General features: G+C 38.1%; 1 protein-coding gene across 1 annotated transcript in view; it reads right to left on the bottom strand.

The window, feature by feature from the left end:
* SORT1 (sortilin 1) overlaps window positions 1–17,821 on the bottom strand; it is a 132,742-nt gene that overhangs the window by 114,484 nt on the left and 437 nt on the right. Inside the window, exon 2 of the mRNA XM_006899354.1 lies at window positions 16,837–16,841. Coding sequence (XP_006899416.1) covers window positions 16,837–16,841 — 5 coding nt within the window. The remainder of the gene's footprint in view (window positions 1–16,836; window positions 16,842–17,821) is intronic.

The following is a 17,821-nucleotide window of genomic DNA, read 5'->3' as shown; positions in this document are numbered from 1 at the left end:
TGGCACAACTTAGTAAGCACATCCAGGGCAGCGTCTGTTTGTTGAAATAAATCAATTGGTATGCTGTCAACTCCTGGAACCTTGTTTTTTTGCCAATTCCTTCAGAGCAACTTGAACTTCCTCCTTCATCACCATAGGCTCTTGCTCATATGTTATTTCATGAAATTCTTCTGTGTCAGCCAATTCCTTCTGATACAGTAATTCTGTGTACTCCTTACATCTTCTTTTAGAAAAAGAATCTTTATATAACCAGCTTGACTAAAATAATTTGGTGAATATAAGCTCCTTGAAAGTACAGAAAGCACTAAACATTTATTCCATTGAGGGCCTAATATGACATAATAAATACTTCATACACTTCTATTTTAGAAAATCCAAAGATGAAAATTTATAAACACAGATGCTTTTTCTTCTTTTTTCCTTTATCTCTGTGTTCCTGGTACAGGAACAGACAAAATAGCAGGGGAACAAAGAGTCCAGGATGAAATGAGAGTTGTGTTACTGTTTGAGGAGATTTTTGTTTGTTTGTTTTCAGTATATGCTATGATTAAGCTAGTATTTAAAATTAGTGACATTTAAAAAAAGTATTCTTTAATAAAGTGCTAGGGGGAAAATCCATTTATTTTAAATTTTTTTTAAATGTTGGAACAACCTACTATTTGAAATGAAAACCTGAGGCCTACTGTCACCCACAAATTCTTTCTAGATAGTGTCAAAATTTAAATGTAAAAGGTAAAATACTAAAAAAAAACACTACAAGTATGAATGAGTATTTTTATAATATTGAGAAGATCTTTACAAAGAATGAAACAAAAATCAGAATTCCTGCGATAAAATAAGATTTTGACTATATAAAGCATTTTAAATGGCAAAAGAGCAAAGAGAAAGTTGAAGGAAGAAAAAAAACAAAAGAGTTAGGAAAAATTATTTGTAACACAACATGGGGTGGTTATAGAAAGGGTTTTCAAAGCAATTTAAAAAAGGACAAAAACCTCAAAAGGAAACAAAGGAAACTGTCCCAAATAAATGTTGGATGCAAATGCATTGGAGAAGGAATTATGGTATTCTTTGTTATGTTAATAAGGTCCTAAGTGTAGGATGTGTCTTAAACCAATCACTTTGAGATATGAAAACAGTACTATGGGGCACAGAAGCAAGTGAGTAAGCAAAAAGTCACGCACTCAAGGAACCGAGGAACAGAAACACAAGGACATTTCCCCACAGTTACTGCCCTGAATTCGGACTTCCAGCACCCTAAATTAGAAATACATTTCTTTCTGTTTGTTAAAGCCACTCACTTGTGGCATTTCTGTTACAGAAGGACTAGAAAATGAAGACAAGAGATCAGGAAGCAATTCATAAGTGGCTAATGAGAATGTGAGAACAGTTTAATCTCACAGTAACCAAAGGAAAACAACTTGATTTTTCACCTTTCAGATCAACAAAAATTAATACAAAACTTAAAAAAAAAAAAAAGCATTCAGCGAGACTAGAATACCTTTATGTGTTATCAGTGGGAATAGGTACAGCTATGGTTTTTCTGGGCTGTGACTCTGGGTTTTGTGTGCCAGTGAGTCATTCCAATCCATAAGTGATCCTCCAGTGGGTTTTTTAGAAGTAAGAGACTGACCATTCTTCTGCTGTGGATCTGAACCACATACGTTCAAGAGAGCAGAACAGCTTCTTATTACTTGGCCATCAGAACTCCTTGGCAATGTGACTAAGAACTGAGAATGCCTATGCCATTTGGCCATTTCTTAAATGTATCCACTAGCTATGCTTAAGATTTTATATATATTATCATCTAATTTCCTAAGAACCCTGTGAAATACTAGTATATTTTGCAGAGGAAGAAAAAAGCATGGTTAACTAAGTGATGCAATAAAAGAAAATCACACACACTATCTGTTTGGAAGCAGGAGTGGCATCCACTTCCTAAACAACATGCCTCTGGAAACTATGAACTTGGATAAATGACAATAGTTATAGAAAAGCTTCAGGTCTTTCATTCATAGGGTCACTATGAGTCATGCTGGACTCGAAAGCAATCAACAACAACAGCTAGAAGAGTTGTAGGTATTTACTTGTGGGAAGCCAAATATCATATTTAATATTAATAATAAACCAAATGCTGTATCAGGATTTAAGGGAGGCTTAATACAAGCAGGAGTTCACCCTGAGGCACTAAGGCATTCCTTAAGAGTCAACACTATTCTTAGTTTTTATTACCATAAGGTAAAACAATAGAGAAGAACTCTGCCTTATCTGCAAAATACTTCCCCAAGATCCTTTATTTTTATTTTCTACTCCCTTGTGATTATCCTTTGTTTACATTCCAGATGATTCTCAATAAATACACAGAAAGGCATGAATTGGGCTGTTCAGTCATCAGGACTGCTGGCCTCCTGTCTTTCTCTTAGGTCATTCTTGGTTGCCTGTCTCATTATTACTTTACCCTCAGTCTGCAACATTTACTGACATTGAAAGATGCTCAGAGTATGTTAAGTAAAAAACAGGTTTCACAACAACTTATAAAAATTATGTGTACATATTATGGCGTATTTATGGCCTAAAAAAGATAACTGGAGCTTTTCGGCATTTCCATAGTGTGGGTGATCCTGGCCAGACTTTTGTTTTCCCCTCAACAGCTCTGAATTAACTTTTTCTCAAGGAAAAAAAAAAAGATAACTGGGAAGATGTTTTTTAAAAAAAATTGCTTTTATTTTATATTGGTTTGCATACAAAGTTCATATACATTGTGTTTTGTTTATATACTTTGAGGAAAGATGCTTTAAAAAATATTAACAATAGGCGAGCTCTGGTGGCCTAGTGGTAAGAAGCTGCACTGCAATCCCAGAGGTGTGTGGTTCAAATCCTCCAGATGCTTTGCTGGAGGAGGAACCATCTCCTCCTGTACCTGTCAAATCTGATTTGACGGTATACACACACACACACACACACACACACACACACACACACACAAATAAATAAATAAACAAATTAAAAAAATATTAACAATAACTGTCTCTAAGTGGTAAAATTTCTGATAATATTTACATTCTTCTTTATAGATTTTTCTAGAGTGGATTAATTACTCCCCACCCATCCCGATTAGCAATTTTTTTAAAAAATATCACTTTAAAAGTTACTTACATTTGGAAAAAAGTACATATGAAAATGTGGTATAATAAAAACACATACAGAGCAGACTACAGGATGGGTCTCAGAAACCACTGTTTATCAAGCCACTAATTCAGATGGTCCTGATTTGCCTACGACCACATCCTAACATGCACTTGATTCAGACACTGGCCTTTTAAATCACGTGCTATGCTGCTGAGAGCTGGATAATTAAAAGGATGAAGTAAAATTGATTGATGTCTCTGAACTGTGCTGTTGGAGAAGAGTACTGAATATCCCAGGGACTACCAAAAAAATAAACAGACGTGTCTTGGAAGAAAGTGAATCCAGAGTGCTCCTTGGAGGCAAGCTTCATCTCACATACTTCTGGCATGTTGCTAGAAAAGATTATCCCTTGGAGAGGGACTACGATGGAGAGGAGGACCCTCAGCCAGGAGGACTAACACAGTGTGTCAGAGACTGTGAAGCTGGCACAGGATAACACAGGGTTCAAATCTTTTATTTGTACGGTCGGTATGGGTTGTATTCGACCCTACCTAACAACATCATCATCCTATTATTATTTACTGATACATCAATCAAACTACCTTCCCCCGCCCCAATCTAAAAGAACAGCTTCATTTTTCTTATACCAACAGGAACTTGGGGAATTTTTTTTCTTTTAAATTAGTTTTCATACCAAAACATCTTTTTAAAAGCCTAAACTGCTTTTAAGACTTCTGTTCACCACTTACTAAACAGTGATTTCTATTCAGCATTGCCAGCCATCTACTATCCCCACAGGATAGTAGGAGTATGCCAGCAGGAGTCACTGGCTGGCATTTATAGTTACCACCCCACTGTCAAATAGGTTTCCAGGAACTCATTATGTTACAGTGAGGGACAGCTTAGACTACCTTGTCTGAAACGCATCCTCTCTGACAGCTGATGATGCAAGGCTCATCCATCCACTGTCCTACCATCACAGAAACAGCAGCCCACACACTTTGGAAACCATAAATTATCATAAATGTCCACTTCTGTGTTCATGTTTGGAAAGAAAGAAAGACCACAAAACACCACTATTCTTCCTGGAAGTGAATTTATGTCCACATCTAATTAAACCAGAAGCCTAATTAAATAACTGTTACTGTAGCTTGGAGAACCTAATAGTTGATCCCGAGAGTACCTACAACTTGGAAAAAAACCTCTGTAATTAGAAACTTCTGCTTATCTTTAGTTACACACTTCATCAAAAGTAAAATACTGAAAGAACAAGCATTGGCTGGCACAACTGAGGGTCAGGTTTTTTTGTAGGCACAGTGAAAGGCCACTTGCAGAGCACCATCAGTAACAGTCTCTCTGGTAAGCAAAGGATTTGAATACAACAATGGCATTCCTCACAAACTTTCCTTCATTCAACCAACATGTCTGCAGCCTTCATGGGCCTGATCCTATCTGGCGCCCTGGAGAACAGCTCTGCTTACACTCTATAAGGGAGGTAAGCTTAGTCCAAGATGAGAAAATAAGCCCAATCCATTTTATCTCCAGGACATCCAATTTCTCAGGAGTAAAACTAAGTTCCTCAAGTTCCAGGGATAAAGTGCTCTGATGGTATAATGGTTAAAGCATTCAGCTGCTAACCAAAAGGTTAGTGGTTTAAATCCACTAGAGAAAGCCATGGAAATCTTTCCACAAAGACAGTCATGGGAAACCTAGGGGGCAGAGTTCTGTCTCACAAGACTGCCATAAGTCAGATATTACACAAGAGATAAAAATAAAATGAAATAATATATGAATGCAAGGCACTGGTAAGCTCATACTGAAAACCAAACTATTGTTAAGTCAATTCCAATTTCTTCGGGGGCACACAGAACTGCTTCATTGGGTTTTCTTGCTGTGATATTTACCAAAGCAGACTTCCAGGCCTTTCTTCCACAGTACTACTGTGTGGGTCTAAGAACTGCCAATTTTTAGGTCAGTAGTTCTGTGCAAACCATTTTCACTTGTGAGGGGCTTTTGTGAGTCCACAAAAAAAATGAACATTTACAATTAGGCTTCCAAACGTCAAATCAGGAACACAATATCAAAGAGATCTAGGGCACAGTTTGGGTAATGCTCCTGTAGGCAGGAAGAAAATCCTAACAGAATACAGTTCTGTTCAATAAAGAACTGCTGGCACCCTAGAACATGAGCCAAAAATAAGATCACAAATGTTCCCGTTTGCATAGAGACTATTATTAGCAATGATAAAGCTAAACATAAAATATTATGTAAGCTTTCAAATCTGCCCAATTATTCAGTTTCCTAAGAGGCAAGATGATACAGAGAGCACTGGGCTAATAATTAGATGACCTGAATCTTATCTCCAGCTCTGTTAAATACTATGTGAAGCTGGACAACACAAGTCAACACCATCACTACTATGAAGGTGCTGGAATAATGAGCTTTTCAGGCTCTCCTTCACTTTTTAAAATTCTAGGACTCATCAATAATTTAACCACTCAGTTTTCCACTGCTGCATACCTCTTTAGGGCTGGGGAGGAGTCGGCTCCCTGTTCCACAACATTCCATGACTGAAAGGGGAGATCAAAACCAACTTTCACCCTGAGAAATCACAACATCAACAACCTGGTCATTAACTACAAGGAAGAAATGAGACACAGAGATTTCACCATCTATGCAATAAAAATCTATGCAATCAGTCTCTAACAGAAATATGCAGGCCATCTTCCTAACTGAATTTACTAAACTTGTCCGAATTGCCTTAGATTAGTAATCTGCTTTTCAGTTCACAGAAACAGCAAATCATATTAGAGGACGATGCATCTAGACACAGAGAGGAACATCAGCCAGAGGGAGTAAGATAGTCAAGGGAGATAGCTGTCCTCTGTGTGTGAATAAACAAGACAATAATGCTTAAGTCTCGGCACCCAAAATGAAAGAACAGCCCCTCTCTGTATTTCAATAGAGTATGGACCATTAATGCCATGCTACATTAAAACATAAGATGTGGCATAGCATAATCGAATTTCTTCTCAATGATTCAAGGGCATACTGTTGAGTAAGAATGCAGGGAAATATTTTATAATGTTTATGTTAGAATATTTTTTTCTTGGGATGGGAGGATTTCAAAATATGGGCTTTCAAACAATTACACTTGTGAGGAAGGTACTCGGAAAAATTAATAACAGGGAACTAAAAAGATGACAATCGTCTAAAACAAGGCAGTAAAGAGCAGAAAAGGAAGCTCAACAAACATGGGGCAGTGGGAAGAATACTGTTGTACTGAGAGAAATAAAACAAATGTCAACAAATAAAACATGTATAAAGTAGTGAATGGAAAACAAATTTGCTCCATAAATGTCCACTCAATATCACAATTTTAAAAAAGGTAGACTTAGTTTCTAAAAAATCCTATTTACACAAAAATATTCATTCCCAACAAAAAAACCTGAATTTTAAAATTATTAGAATTTAGTTTTAACATGTTAGTCTCATTTTCAAAGAAAAGAAAGGGACAAGAGCTATGCAGAAGTTACAACTCAGTAGCACCCAACAATAGACTAAAAGGACACTTCTCCCTTTTAAAATATTATTAAAGAAATATATCTTGAAAGAAAAAAAAAAGCTATGTTCCAAATGTCAACTGACTAGGTCACAACAGAATCATAAAGGCACAATGTCTCACCCACTGGTTGCAACCATACTGGCCAACTTCCAGATCTTTGAGCACACCAAGTTCTCTCTAGTCCCAGAGCCTTGAACATACCGTTCTCTCTGTTGGGACAGTGCTGGCAAAATTCTATTAATCTTCTGGTTTCAGTTTAAATAATTTCTCAGTGACGCTTTCCTAAGATCCCAGACATTTTTTTTCTTCTTTGTACTTATTTCATAATTACATATTCGTTTAATGCCCATCTTCTCTACTAGTCCATAAACTCTATAAAAGCTGGGATGTCTATGCTGTTCTTCACCAGTTCCCAGGACCCAGTATCGTGGACAAAAAGAATAATAGCTAAAAAGAATAATTAATAATAATAATAATAATAGTAGTAGTAGTAGTAGTAGTCGTATTTAACGTCCACTGAATACTGTATATAACAGGGACCACTGCCAGTTGACAGATGAAGAAGCAGGGTTAGAGAAGTAATGTGCTTAAAGTTACCTAACTGGAGCATGTGAATCCAGACTATGCAGCATGGTATTTATAATATTTAGTGACTACACTTTCTCCTGTACTTCATATGTCACAAGTATGGTAGGACTCCTAATACAAGTTTGGCCCCTACCTCTGAGGGATGTATAATATGGGAAATAAAGCTTATATAAATGAAAATGAATACAAGAATGAACACTATATTTAAATACTGAATTACATGGCATAGTTAATGCTACAAGTTAGAAAGGCCTGCCAAAGTGGGAAGAGAATACCATGACAACAAAGAGACTACAGAGCACATGGTGAATTTATAGGACTGGTGAGAAGATCATCTAAATGAAATGGAGGGTTAACAAAGGTAGGAAGTGATTGTTAGGTTAAAGAAATATGCACATAAAAAGAAGTCTGTTTTGAATGCATACTTGGATGAGCACTAGCCCTGAGGTCAGGTGCACAACTTGAGGGAAATAGGCTGATAATGGTGTGTGGAGTTCTTTTCATCCCTGTCCAATTTATTCTGTAAGTTATAAATGCTTGTTGATTAAAAAAAATTAACAGCAACCGTTTTAAAAAGTCTTTTTTTTTTCAGATGACACAATCTTGCTTGCTGAAACTGAGGAGGACTGAGGACTTGGAACACTTGCTGGAGAGGATCAAGGACTACATACTCGAATATCAGTTCCATTTCAAACTCAAAAAGACAAAAGTCCTCACCACAGGACAGAAACGCAACATTATAAGAGAGAAGACAGAGAAACTGTCAAAGATCTCACCTTGCTTAGGTCCACAAACACCCTTGGAAGGAGTGGCCAGGAAATTAAAAGACATATTGCTCTAGGAAAATCTGAAGGGACCTCTCCAAAATGCTGAAGAGCAACAAAGTCAGTTTGAAGACTAAGGTTGCACCTGATTCAAACCATGATCTAAAAAAAAAAAACAAAACAGCAACCGTGATCTCTCCAATTACTTAGCACCTGAAAGCTGATGAGTAGGGATGACAGAAGAATCAATGCCTTTGAGCTGTGCTGTTAGAAGAGTCCTGGAGACCTCATGGACTGCCAAAAGAACAAACAAGAATGTCATGTAAAATGTGCAGTAACAATGCTCCCTGGAAGCTAGGACAGTGAAACTTTGTCTCACATATTTGGGCATATTGTTCCAAGGGCCCAGTTCTTAGAAAACGACATCATGCTTGGAAAGATGGGGAGTCAGGGAAGAAGGGGAAGATCCAAAACAAGATGACAAAGAGACTTGTAATGGTAGGCTTCAGTATGTCAGAGATGTTAAGGACAGCACAGGCTAGGGCAGGGTTCACAGTCATTTTTCACAGGGTAGCTGTTAAGTTATAGTCAACTTGACAATACTTAACAGTGTTTCATTTACTATTAAAAATAATCCTAGAAAGAGAGATTATTACTTTCACTTTGTGAATGAAAAGAATAAAAAGTTTAGAAAAAGTAATTTGTCATGCCACCACCGAAGGTTGGGCCCAGGTCTTTCTGGTATCTGAAATGTTCTTCCCTACACCACTGCCATAAGAAACTAACAATCATACTAACAAGTTAAAAATTTGATATAATCAGGACAGTTAAAAAAAGAACATGTATGCTTCTTACATTTCTGCCAATCTTGACTCACTCTCACCACCCCAGCCTGTCACCCAACCTTGCCAAGTGATAAAACCACATCTACGTATGCCTCATCAGTCTCCTTTTATCTGCATGTTCATCTAGAGATGACTGATACTTACTAATATCAATTTATAAGTATCATTTGTCTGACAGGTAGGTTCCGTGGAGGTTGTAACTGATCAAAAGGTTTACTAAGAAACTGTATGCAAATCACGTATACACAGTACTACAAAGTTTTTAAAATTTGTTCTGATATATTTTCTCTTCAGACTACATCTTATCTTCATGATAAGGTTGTAATTTCACAGACTGTGGAAATAAGGTTTAGAATGGCTAACTACACTGTCTGGAGTTCTGTGACCTTGAGGGAAAGAGTAGTCTTCCTAATTATACGACTTACAACCTTGCCTTATCCATGAAGATATCTGCAGTGATTTCAAAGGTCTCTGTAAGGTGCTTCCAAATGTAGCACTCAGTTGGGACCACCGTGTTTTCACTCTCAGCTCTTGGCCTGGAAACAAGTCAATTTTCTTTGTCAATAAAATAAGGAATCTGACCAGCTTAACAATCTTTAATTCAAACTGTAGCTTACCAGCAACAATTCAATATAAACCTTGGGAGTTCACAAAGAAGGAAGAATTCTGTATGGGCATCACTGCATGACAATTACAGCCAGGAATCTGGGAGGCTCCAGCCTTGAAATACAAAGCCCTGTCCTCTATTTTGTACATATATTTCCAAGCCCACAGCAAAGGCCGCCACAGCATAGGCCGCCACAGAAAGCACAGCTCTTCTCAGCTGTATCCACTTCTGGCTTCTCCAGCCCAAGCTTCAAAGTCTAACACTACCTGTTAAGACATTTTCACCAGTGAAGTCTTAATGTTACAATCTTACTTACCCCTCCCCTTTCTTCCAAAGAGATCCTCCAAAGATCTTTCTTGAATTTTTGTTATCCTAAAAACTTTAGTCATCTGTGCTTCATCAACTACTTGACCTCAACATAAACTATTTATGTTTGCCATCTACTAGGTCCTGAACATGTCTTGGATTTCCCACCTCTATTCCTTCAAGGCTCTAACAACTGTCTTCATCCAAGAGGCCTTGTCAGGTCACTGGACTGTATGAGTTATGCCTTCTCCCAACTCCCAGGAAGGCATCTCTGATCATCCAAATCATAAAACAGCAGTAATATAAAAATGCTTACTGTTACGTATGCACAGGTGTAGGTGCTTCTAGACGGCAAGAAAGAGAACTGTACTTAGTATACAACAGTGATTCGGTATTGAAATTAATGTCATCCATAGGATATTTTAAAGTCACTGAACAAATCATTCTGATAACATGTCTTATCTGGTCCACCAAAGATCCTAAAAGCTACTTCTCTGACTTAAAAACAGGATCATAAAGGCTAGAGAAGTGAAGTGACCTATCTGTGAAGTAGTAAAATCAGGATTCTTATTTGAGTACTGAGGATCTCTTTAGTTTTATGTTTACAAGAGCTCTACATTTTTTTTTAATTTTATTTTATTTTTGTGTGAGTGTACCGTCAAATCAGATCTGACTGGTACAGGAGGAGATTGTCCCTCCTTTTCCCGGCAGAGCATCTGGTGGATTTGAACTGTGTGCCTCTGGGATTGTAGTTGCAGCTCCTTGCCACTAGGCCACCAGAGCTCCCCAGATTTACATTTTAAATTACCTTTTGTGGCACGCATCAGGTACTAGATAAATGTTTGATTTATCTACTTTGTCTAGGAAATATTAAAGTTAATTAAAATTTTTAATTCCTAGTTTAATTTCTCTTGATCCTTCAGGGAGTTCTCACTGAACTGGACTTGCAAACTGGTTCAAGTATAATATTAGGACTTGGCCTTTATTTTTTTAAATAAACATAAAGAGAAGAACAAAACTCTGAATAAAAGCTAATATATAACTAAGACAAAACTCATAAACCATCAAAGGAGAAAATCATCCTCTTCTGATGAAAAGATTATCAAGTCATTTATTCTTAATTGTAATTTTCTAGCTAGGGCAGCCCTGATTATACTAATGATAAACTGATCATCTACTTCAAACAGACATACACAGCCAGAAAAAAAGAAAAGCCCCAGTTTGGCACAGTATTGCAGAGAAAGGAAAAACAAAGTTACTAACTATTAGGTTTGCTTTTTGTATCTTCCCTGTATTCATATTTGATTTTTCAACCAATATGGAATGATAAATTAACACCCAAAAGTCAGAGTTTAATGTATTTCATAATTACATAAAAGGAATGTTCCCACTTTTTTATAACAACTGAAGCAAACTCAGAAGGTGGTAAGAAATTACCCCCAGATGTGTACTCCACGATGTGGCCAAGTTCAGCTCAGAAACTAAACAATCGTAACTTGCTTGTAAATTGAGAATCAACCAATAAGCATTTGCGATCACAACTCTGGCTGCTCCTTCTACATGAATCCAGAAACGTTCATGTTGTAAAAACAGAATTACGGGTCAGATTTTGAAAAGCAAAATACAAAATAAATTACATTCACAAAAATTTCTTAGCAAACACTGAGGTTTTGAACAGAAAGATTTTTATTGTTTTGTAAAAATTGTGGGGATTTGAGCCCAAGAGTGTAGACAGAGAGGGAAAACACATTCAATTTTTTTAATATATATATAGATATATTTTCTAGCACTTACCTAATAATCTTTATCGGTATGAAGTGTCTGTCATAAAAAAAATCATTCAACTCAACTAGTTCAAAGTCATATATTACTAAACCAATTTTTAGTGCAGTTACCACTAAAACAATAAAAGAGCTGCCTGAAATTGATCAGACTGTTCCTTAAGCTCCATTACTCCTTAAACCCACCTATATACAGATTACTGAGAGCACAGAAATAGTGAGAAGAACAAGTCTTAGGAATTTTCAAGAAGAGAGATAAAATACTCAATTCAAGCATTGGTTTCAAAGGGTTAAAAAGGAACTGGAATAGAAATTTACAAATACAGTGTTGATGCAATAACATTTTTGTTTAGCAGCACAACATGCTTCAAACTACATCACTAGAGCTCCTGATTTCATAATAATTTTGCAGCTAATGTCACGCATGCCAAATTTGTTTTTGTCTGTCTTAGCCCATACTAGAGTTCCTACTCATTTAAAACATCTAAGTACTGTTTCTCTAAATTCTAAACAGAGTTCACCTTCTACAAAGAGAAATTGAGGACCACAGGATGGAATGGGGTGGGGTATGGAATGCTCTGATGAGCACTGCTCCAGGCAGTGTGATGATGACCACACAAGAGTCATAGGGTAACTAGGGCAAAGTTGGGGGGCACTCTGAATCTAGTAGCCAGTGTCTGCTGGCAAGAGCTGACTAGAAACTGGCAGAGGGCCACTGAAACATTAACAATTTTTGTGATCCTGACATGAAAGAGATCAAATGGAGAGCATATCACTGCTATTACTATTACAAAAATAAAACAGCCATTAGAAATTAAAAAGAACATTAACCTTCTTCTGGTTATCTCCACAACAGACATGATATGCAGAAAGATTTCTCATTAGAACGCATGCACAGAGCCTGAGTCAGCAGAGGATGAACCAAATTGTTCCATGGCACTCCCTTTAGGCTATATGTCATACCTGAGGAGCTCATCATCTTCACCTCAACCAAACCTCAGATGAGGGCTTACCTTTCCCCAGATAAATTATGCAGGAAGTGACTCCAGCACTCCTCCAGGGGATAAAGGTCGGACTAGTACACTGCAAGGGTGAGGATCCTTCAATGAGGACTTTGCTCACTCTATGCACCCAGAACCAAGAAACCCCTTCAAAAGCCCTAAAAGCTGAATGGAAGCAACAGAAACACAAGAGAAGATTAAATAATCCAGAGGGTGGAGGTGGATGTTCACAGTGCTGGAGAAGGCAGCATGAAGAGATGCCAAATGACTGAATAAATAGGGCTGTCAGGAAATTCTGGGGCAGCTACAGGTACTGACCTTCTTCGTCCCATCCTGAGTGTTACAAAGATCTGTGCTTCACAACAAGCGGAGGGGAGAGGCAGCCCCTTGAAATCTCTGACAGGCACATTCAGTCCTGTCAGCCTGGAGCTGGCCTTACCAGTGCCAACGAACAAAAACACACACATTCTTCTCAGAGCTGCCGCCCCATACAACACAACCTCTCTACAGGGCCTGCTTACTTAACTCAGATGCTTTGATGTTGGGGCAAAGGCTGAGAAATTATGTGTAAATAAGTGGTGACAAAGTAGAGGGAGCATGGAAAGTGAGCAATAATTTCTGATTTCTTAAATTTTAAAAGTTTTGAAATTGTCAAATGGCCTGGACACAGGAATGAGAAATAAGGAAATTAGGTCAGCCACAGCCATGGCTCTGGCCAATACAGTCCGTCTGTTTACCACAAGAGTTCTAATGCCTAACCTCCAACAGGTTTTGAAGCAACTTCATTGAGCAAACAATATTAATAAAATCTTACAGGCTTTTTCAATTTCTCTCCTGTATAAAGAATATATCCATGATGAATAATTCAAGCAACTGAAAGAATCAGTTAAGAATGTGGTGTGAAAATATTCTGTGGTTAAAAGTATGGCTAAAAACACTTATAAATGATCTCTAGAGATTAAAACAATAATTACTTACTGTGTGTCCCTGGGTAGTGCAAATGATTAGACTCAACTACTAAAAGAACTGGAGAAGACAGACCTGATAATGTGCATCAAAAGCTTTCAAAATTCTACAGAGTAATTCTATTCTGCACACATGGGGTCACCATAAGGAACTGACTTGACAGCAACCAACAATTATAGAGCATCCACTGTTCCAACTAGCTGACACATGTAAATATCTATCATAAAAACACATATGTTTATGACAACACATATACTAACTTAATTCTTAGAACAAGGAGTTGTGGTGGTCTAGCAGTGATCAGGACCTGCACTGTCAGTCTGAAGGCACAGGGTTTGAATCCACCAGCTGTTCCAAGGGAGAAAGTTGGGCAATCTCCTCTCATACGATTTACTGCATCTGAAAATCTAGAGGGTCAGCTATGGGCCAGTGCTAGCTTGATGGCATAGAACACACCACAAATTCAATTCTTTTAATCACCTTGTAAATTAAGTATTCTTTTTAAAAAAGAAAATTAAGTATTCTTATTACTGACAGTTTATAGAAAAGAATCTGAAGCACAGGGAATTTCATTTACTTAAGATCACATAGCTAGCTAGTTAGTGGTAGCGCTGGGATTTAACTCTGACAGGTAGGCCTCACAGTTTGTGCTAAGATTACCTTTTCCTAGAATGTTTCTCAGAAAAGAAAAAAAAAAACCCAAAACAACAAACCAACAACCACCAGGAAGCATAATTTTTGATAAGGTCTAAGTAGTTACCTTTTACCTGTGTTTTCTATTTTGAATAACAGCCAGTATTTTATCTTTACTTGTACTTGCTGTAATCAACCTATAAACTTATAATGCTGCTGTTATTGATTTTTGTCAAGTTGAGCAACTCATAGCGACACTATGAACAAAAGACCAAAGTCTTTCTATATCGTTTCTCAAAGTTTATAGCTTTTCCAGAGTCATGCTGTTTAGGAAGTGGTTGCTACTCCTGATTCCAAATATGTCTTAATCTGAGAGCTCCACCTTATAGCATAACTAAAAAAGAAAATATTTCCCTCTCTTCCCTTAAAAACCTAAATACACCATTTAACCACTGTGACCTACATAAAAAAAATATACACATAGTTCACAATAAAACAAGTACATCAGAACCAGACTTAAAATCAAGTGATTGATAAGGAATGCTCTGAAAGGAAATCTAGAGAAAAGCAGAGAGACTAGGGCAAATAACCTATTGGATTTCGTAAGAGTCTTTAGGGCACAATTCTAAAGCCAGAAAAATGTAAAAGCATGAACATGCTTGAGATTTTTAGTTTCTTAACTAGGCTCTGGTGGCCTAGTGGGAAGAAGTTGTGCTGTAATCCCGAAGGCGTGGTTCGAATCCACCAGCTGCTGTGTGGGAGAAGGATGGGCAATCTCCTCCTGTGTGGTTAACTGCCTCTGAAAACCTTCAGGAGGGTCTGCTATGGGTGGGTTCCAACTCAACAACAACATAAAGCAGATTATTTAAGAAGAAAAACAAAACAAAAGACTAGTTAAATATGATTATGTCCTCACAACCATTTAAGTCACAGAAAGATCCATAGCGGACTTGGTAAAATAAGTGACTTCTCATCCTCCAATGTGAATGACCTTTTCTATCTCGGTACCTGTTAGGCCTGATCAAGCTGGCTCTCATAGTGACCCTCTGTACAACAGAATGAAATCGTGCCTGATCTGTGCTATTCTCACAATCTCTCCTGTGCTTAGGTCCACTGCTGTAGTCACCATGTCAATCCATCTCACTTACCAATTGAGCACAGATCTGGGTTTTGATTTGTTTTCACATTAACTGATTATATGCATTAATGTGGCATAAAATGAAGCTAAAAGATGTGAACCAAGAACCATTTCTTTTTCTTAGCAGTTTGACTCCATTCATCTTATATGGGTAAAAATTACTCTAAATAGCACTTTTCTTCCCCGATGGTACAAATGTATACAACACTTCTGATAAAAAGTTGTTCTGTCACACTTATTTCACATTATGTTGTTGTTGTTGTTGTTGTTATGTGCTGTTGAGTTGCTTGCGACTCATTGCGACCCTATGTACAACCCTAAACTCTGCTCTGTCCTGTGCCAATCGCACTGTCTCCGATACACCCATACCGATTATCCCAGTCACTGAATCAATCCACCTCATAGAGGGCCTTCCCCTCCTGCTCTGTCCCTTCACCCTACCAAGCATGATGTCCCTCTCCAAGGACCAGTCCCTCCTTACAACATGTCCAAAGTATATTAGACGAAGCCTCAGAATCCTTGCCTCCAGGGAGATACCCAGTTTAACCCTTTCCAGGATGAATCTGTTTACCTAGCAGCCCATGGTATTCTCAGTACTCTTCTCCAGCACCACAGCTCAAAGGCATCAATTCTTCTTCTATCCTCCTTAGTAACTGTCCAACTCTCTGATGCATAACAAGTGATTGCAAAGACCATGGCCTGTATCAGATGCACCCTAGTCTCCAGAGAAACACCATTGCTCTTCAGTACTGTGGAGGGCTGAAAAAATACTAGACCTCTTCAATATCACTCAGTATGATTATTTATGACTTCTAGGGATATAAAACTGAAAAGCAGGGCAGACCACTAGATAACAATTACTGAGGAAGTGAAACTTTTTAAGAGCTACTTTACTCAACTACTTCTAAGCCCAGGGCTGTCTACTTTTTACTAGATACATTAAGTTACCAAAAGACGGATCTTTGAAGGAGACCATGGATGCTTAGCAAAATGAGAACACAGAGAAGGGGGGGGTAAGGAGGGAGCTACAAAAAAAAAAAAAAAAGCAGCAGCTCTGGAAACAGCACCTATATAAAATGAAAGATTATCTCTTTACATAAGGACTTTAAGGAACAAGTGCTTTCAGATTTGCTTGCTCACAGATCTGGCCCCAGAACTCCTCTGTCTTCTCAACCTCTTGCTTTAAAAATCTATAAATGATACAGCAATTCAAGCTAACCAGCAAAGACTTGGCCAAAGGTTTCCATCCAGGAGAAGTAGATCTAAACATGAGGCAGCCAGCAAGGGAAGGAAGTACTCACAGGATAATTTAAGCATCAGTGTTATAAAGTCTTTCTCAATCTTCTACTGTGAGAAGGAAGTCTACATGATTGTTTTCTCCCCCACATCATTTAGAAAGACTGGCCAATATTTGCATCTCACATGAAAAACAAACCAGTTCTAACCTTCAGCGCTAGTATGGCAATTTTATGCAGCTTTTTAAATTGTATTAAACAGTTATCCCTGAATACCTTACCTTAACTGTGAAACAAGACACAGATAACAAGCATGGCCCAAAGAGGAAAAGAGAGTCTCAAGACTGAGGCTGAGCTGATGGGCAATGTGTTTATACAAGGACAAACGTCTGTGTGGGGTGACCTATCTCTGCTCCCATGGGCAACACTTCTTGAAAGAGAAAAGAACACAATCAAAAAAAGTACAGTGGAGAAAACAGAAAATGCAATAAGGGAGGAAATACTTTATGTTGAAATGTCATAAAAAATATTAATCAAACAATTAAGTTGTCGATTTTATGAAAACCAAGCTGTACCAGAGCATGGAGCAAGGGCACTCACTCCTAACAACTGGCTTCAGTCGTTTGCAAGAGTTGAGCTGCTTGTCTCATATAAGCAAAGAAACCATCACAATTTTTAAACTCTTTTGACTAGGAACGGAATCACAACATATCTGCAGTCAAGTTTCTTTGCTGGAAATCATGTTACAACAGAATATAAACAACCGGGTCTGAGTTCGACAAGGAGACACAAGGAGTCAAAGAGAACACACGTATACTGTCATTTATTTCCAAACCTATTCCTTTACAAATATACACACTTAAAAAAATAATAATAATACACGCGTCTAAGTGGCCTCAACCACAAGCTCGTGGGATTCCTGAACGCTGGCACCCTCAAAGTAGTGATCCGGGGAGGTCACACCTTTGCTTCTGCGCAGCCCAACTCTCCTCCAAGCTCTTAAGATGTAATTATCCTTCCAGCTTTCGGGTGGATACGAGCGCTAGTGGATCGCGATGACTTACACAGAAGAAAATCAAGAATGCTCAATAGGGTTTGACAACTTAAAAAAAAAAAAAAGCAAAAGGAATGCTCTGAGAGTCTTGGACTGCCTCTCCTGTGACGAAACACAGCCGTGCGGGCCGCGGCGTCCGAGGAGCCGCCGAGCTCGTCTCCGCCCGCAGTGTCGGGGCCGGGCGCGGGGCGGCAGCGGCGCCGGGTCTCCCC

Source organism: Elephantulus edwardii, unplaced genomic scaffold (assembly GCF_000299155.1).
Source record: "Elephantulus edwardii isolate Elephantulus edwardi_28Jun2011 unplaced genomic scaffold, EleEdw1.0 scaffold00252, whole genome shotgun sequence".
NCBI lineage: Eukaryota > Metazoa > Chordata > Mammalia > Macroscelidea > Macroscelididae > Elephantulus > Elephantulus edwardii.
This window is presented reverse-complemented; position numbering and strand designations above follow the sequence as displayed.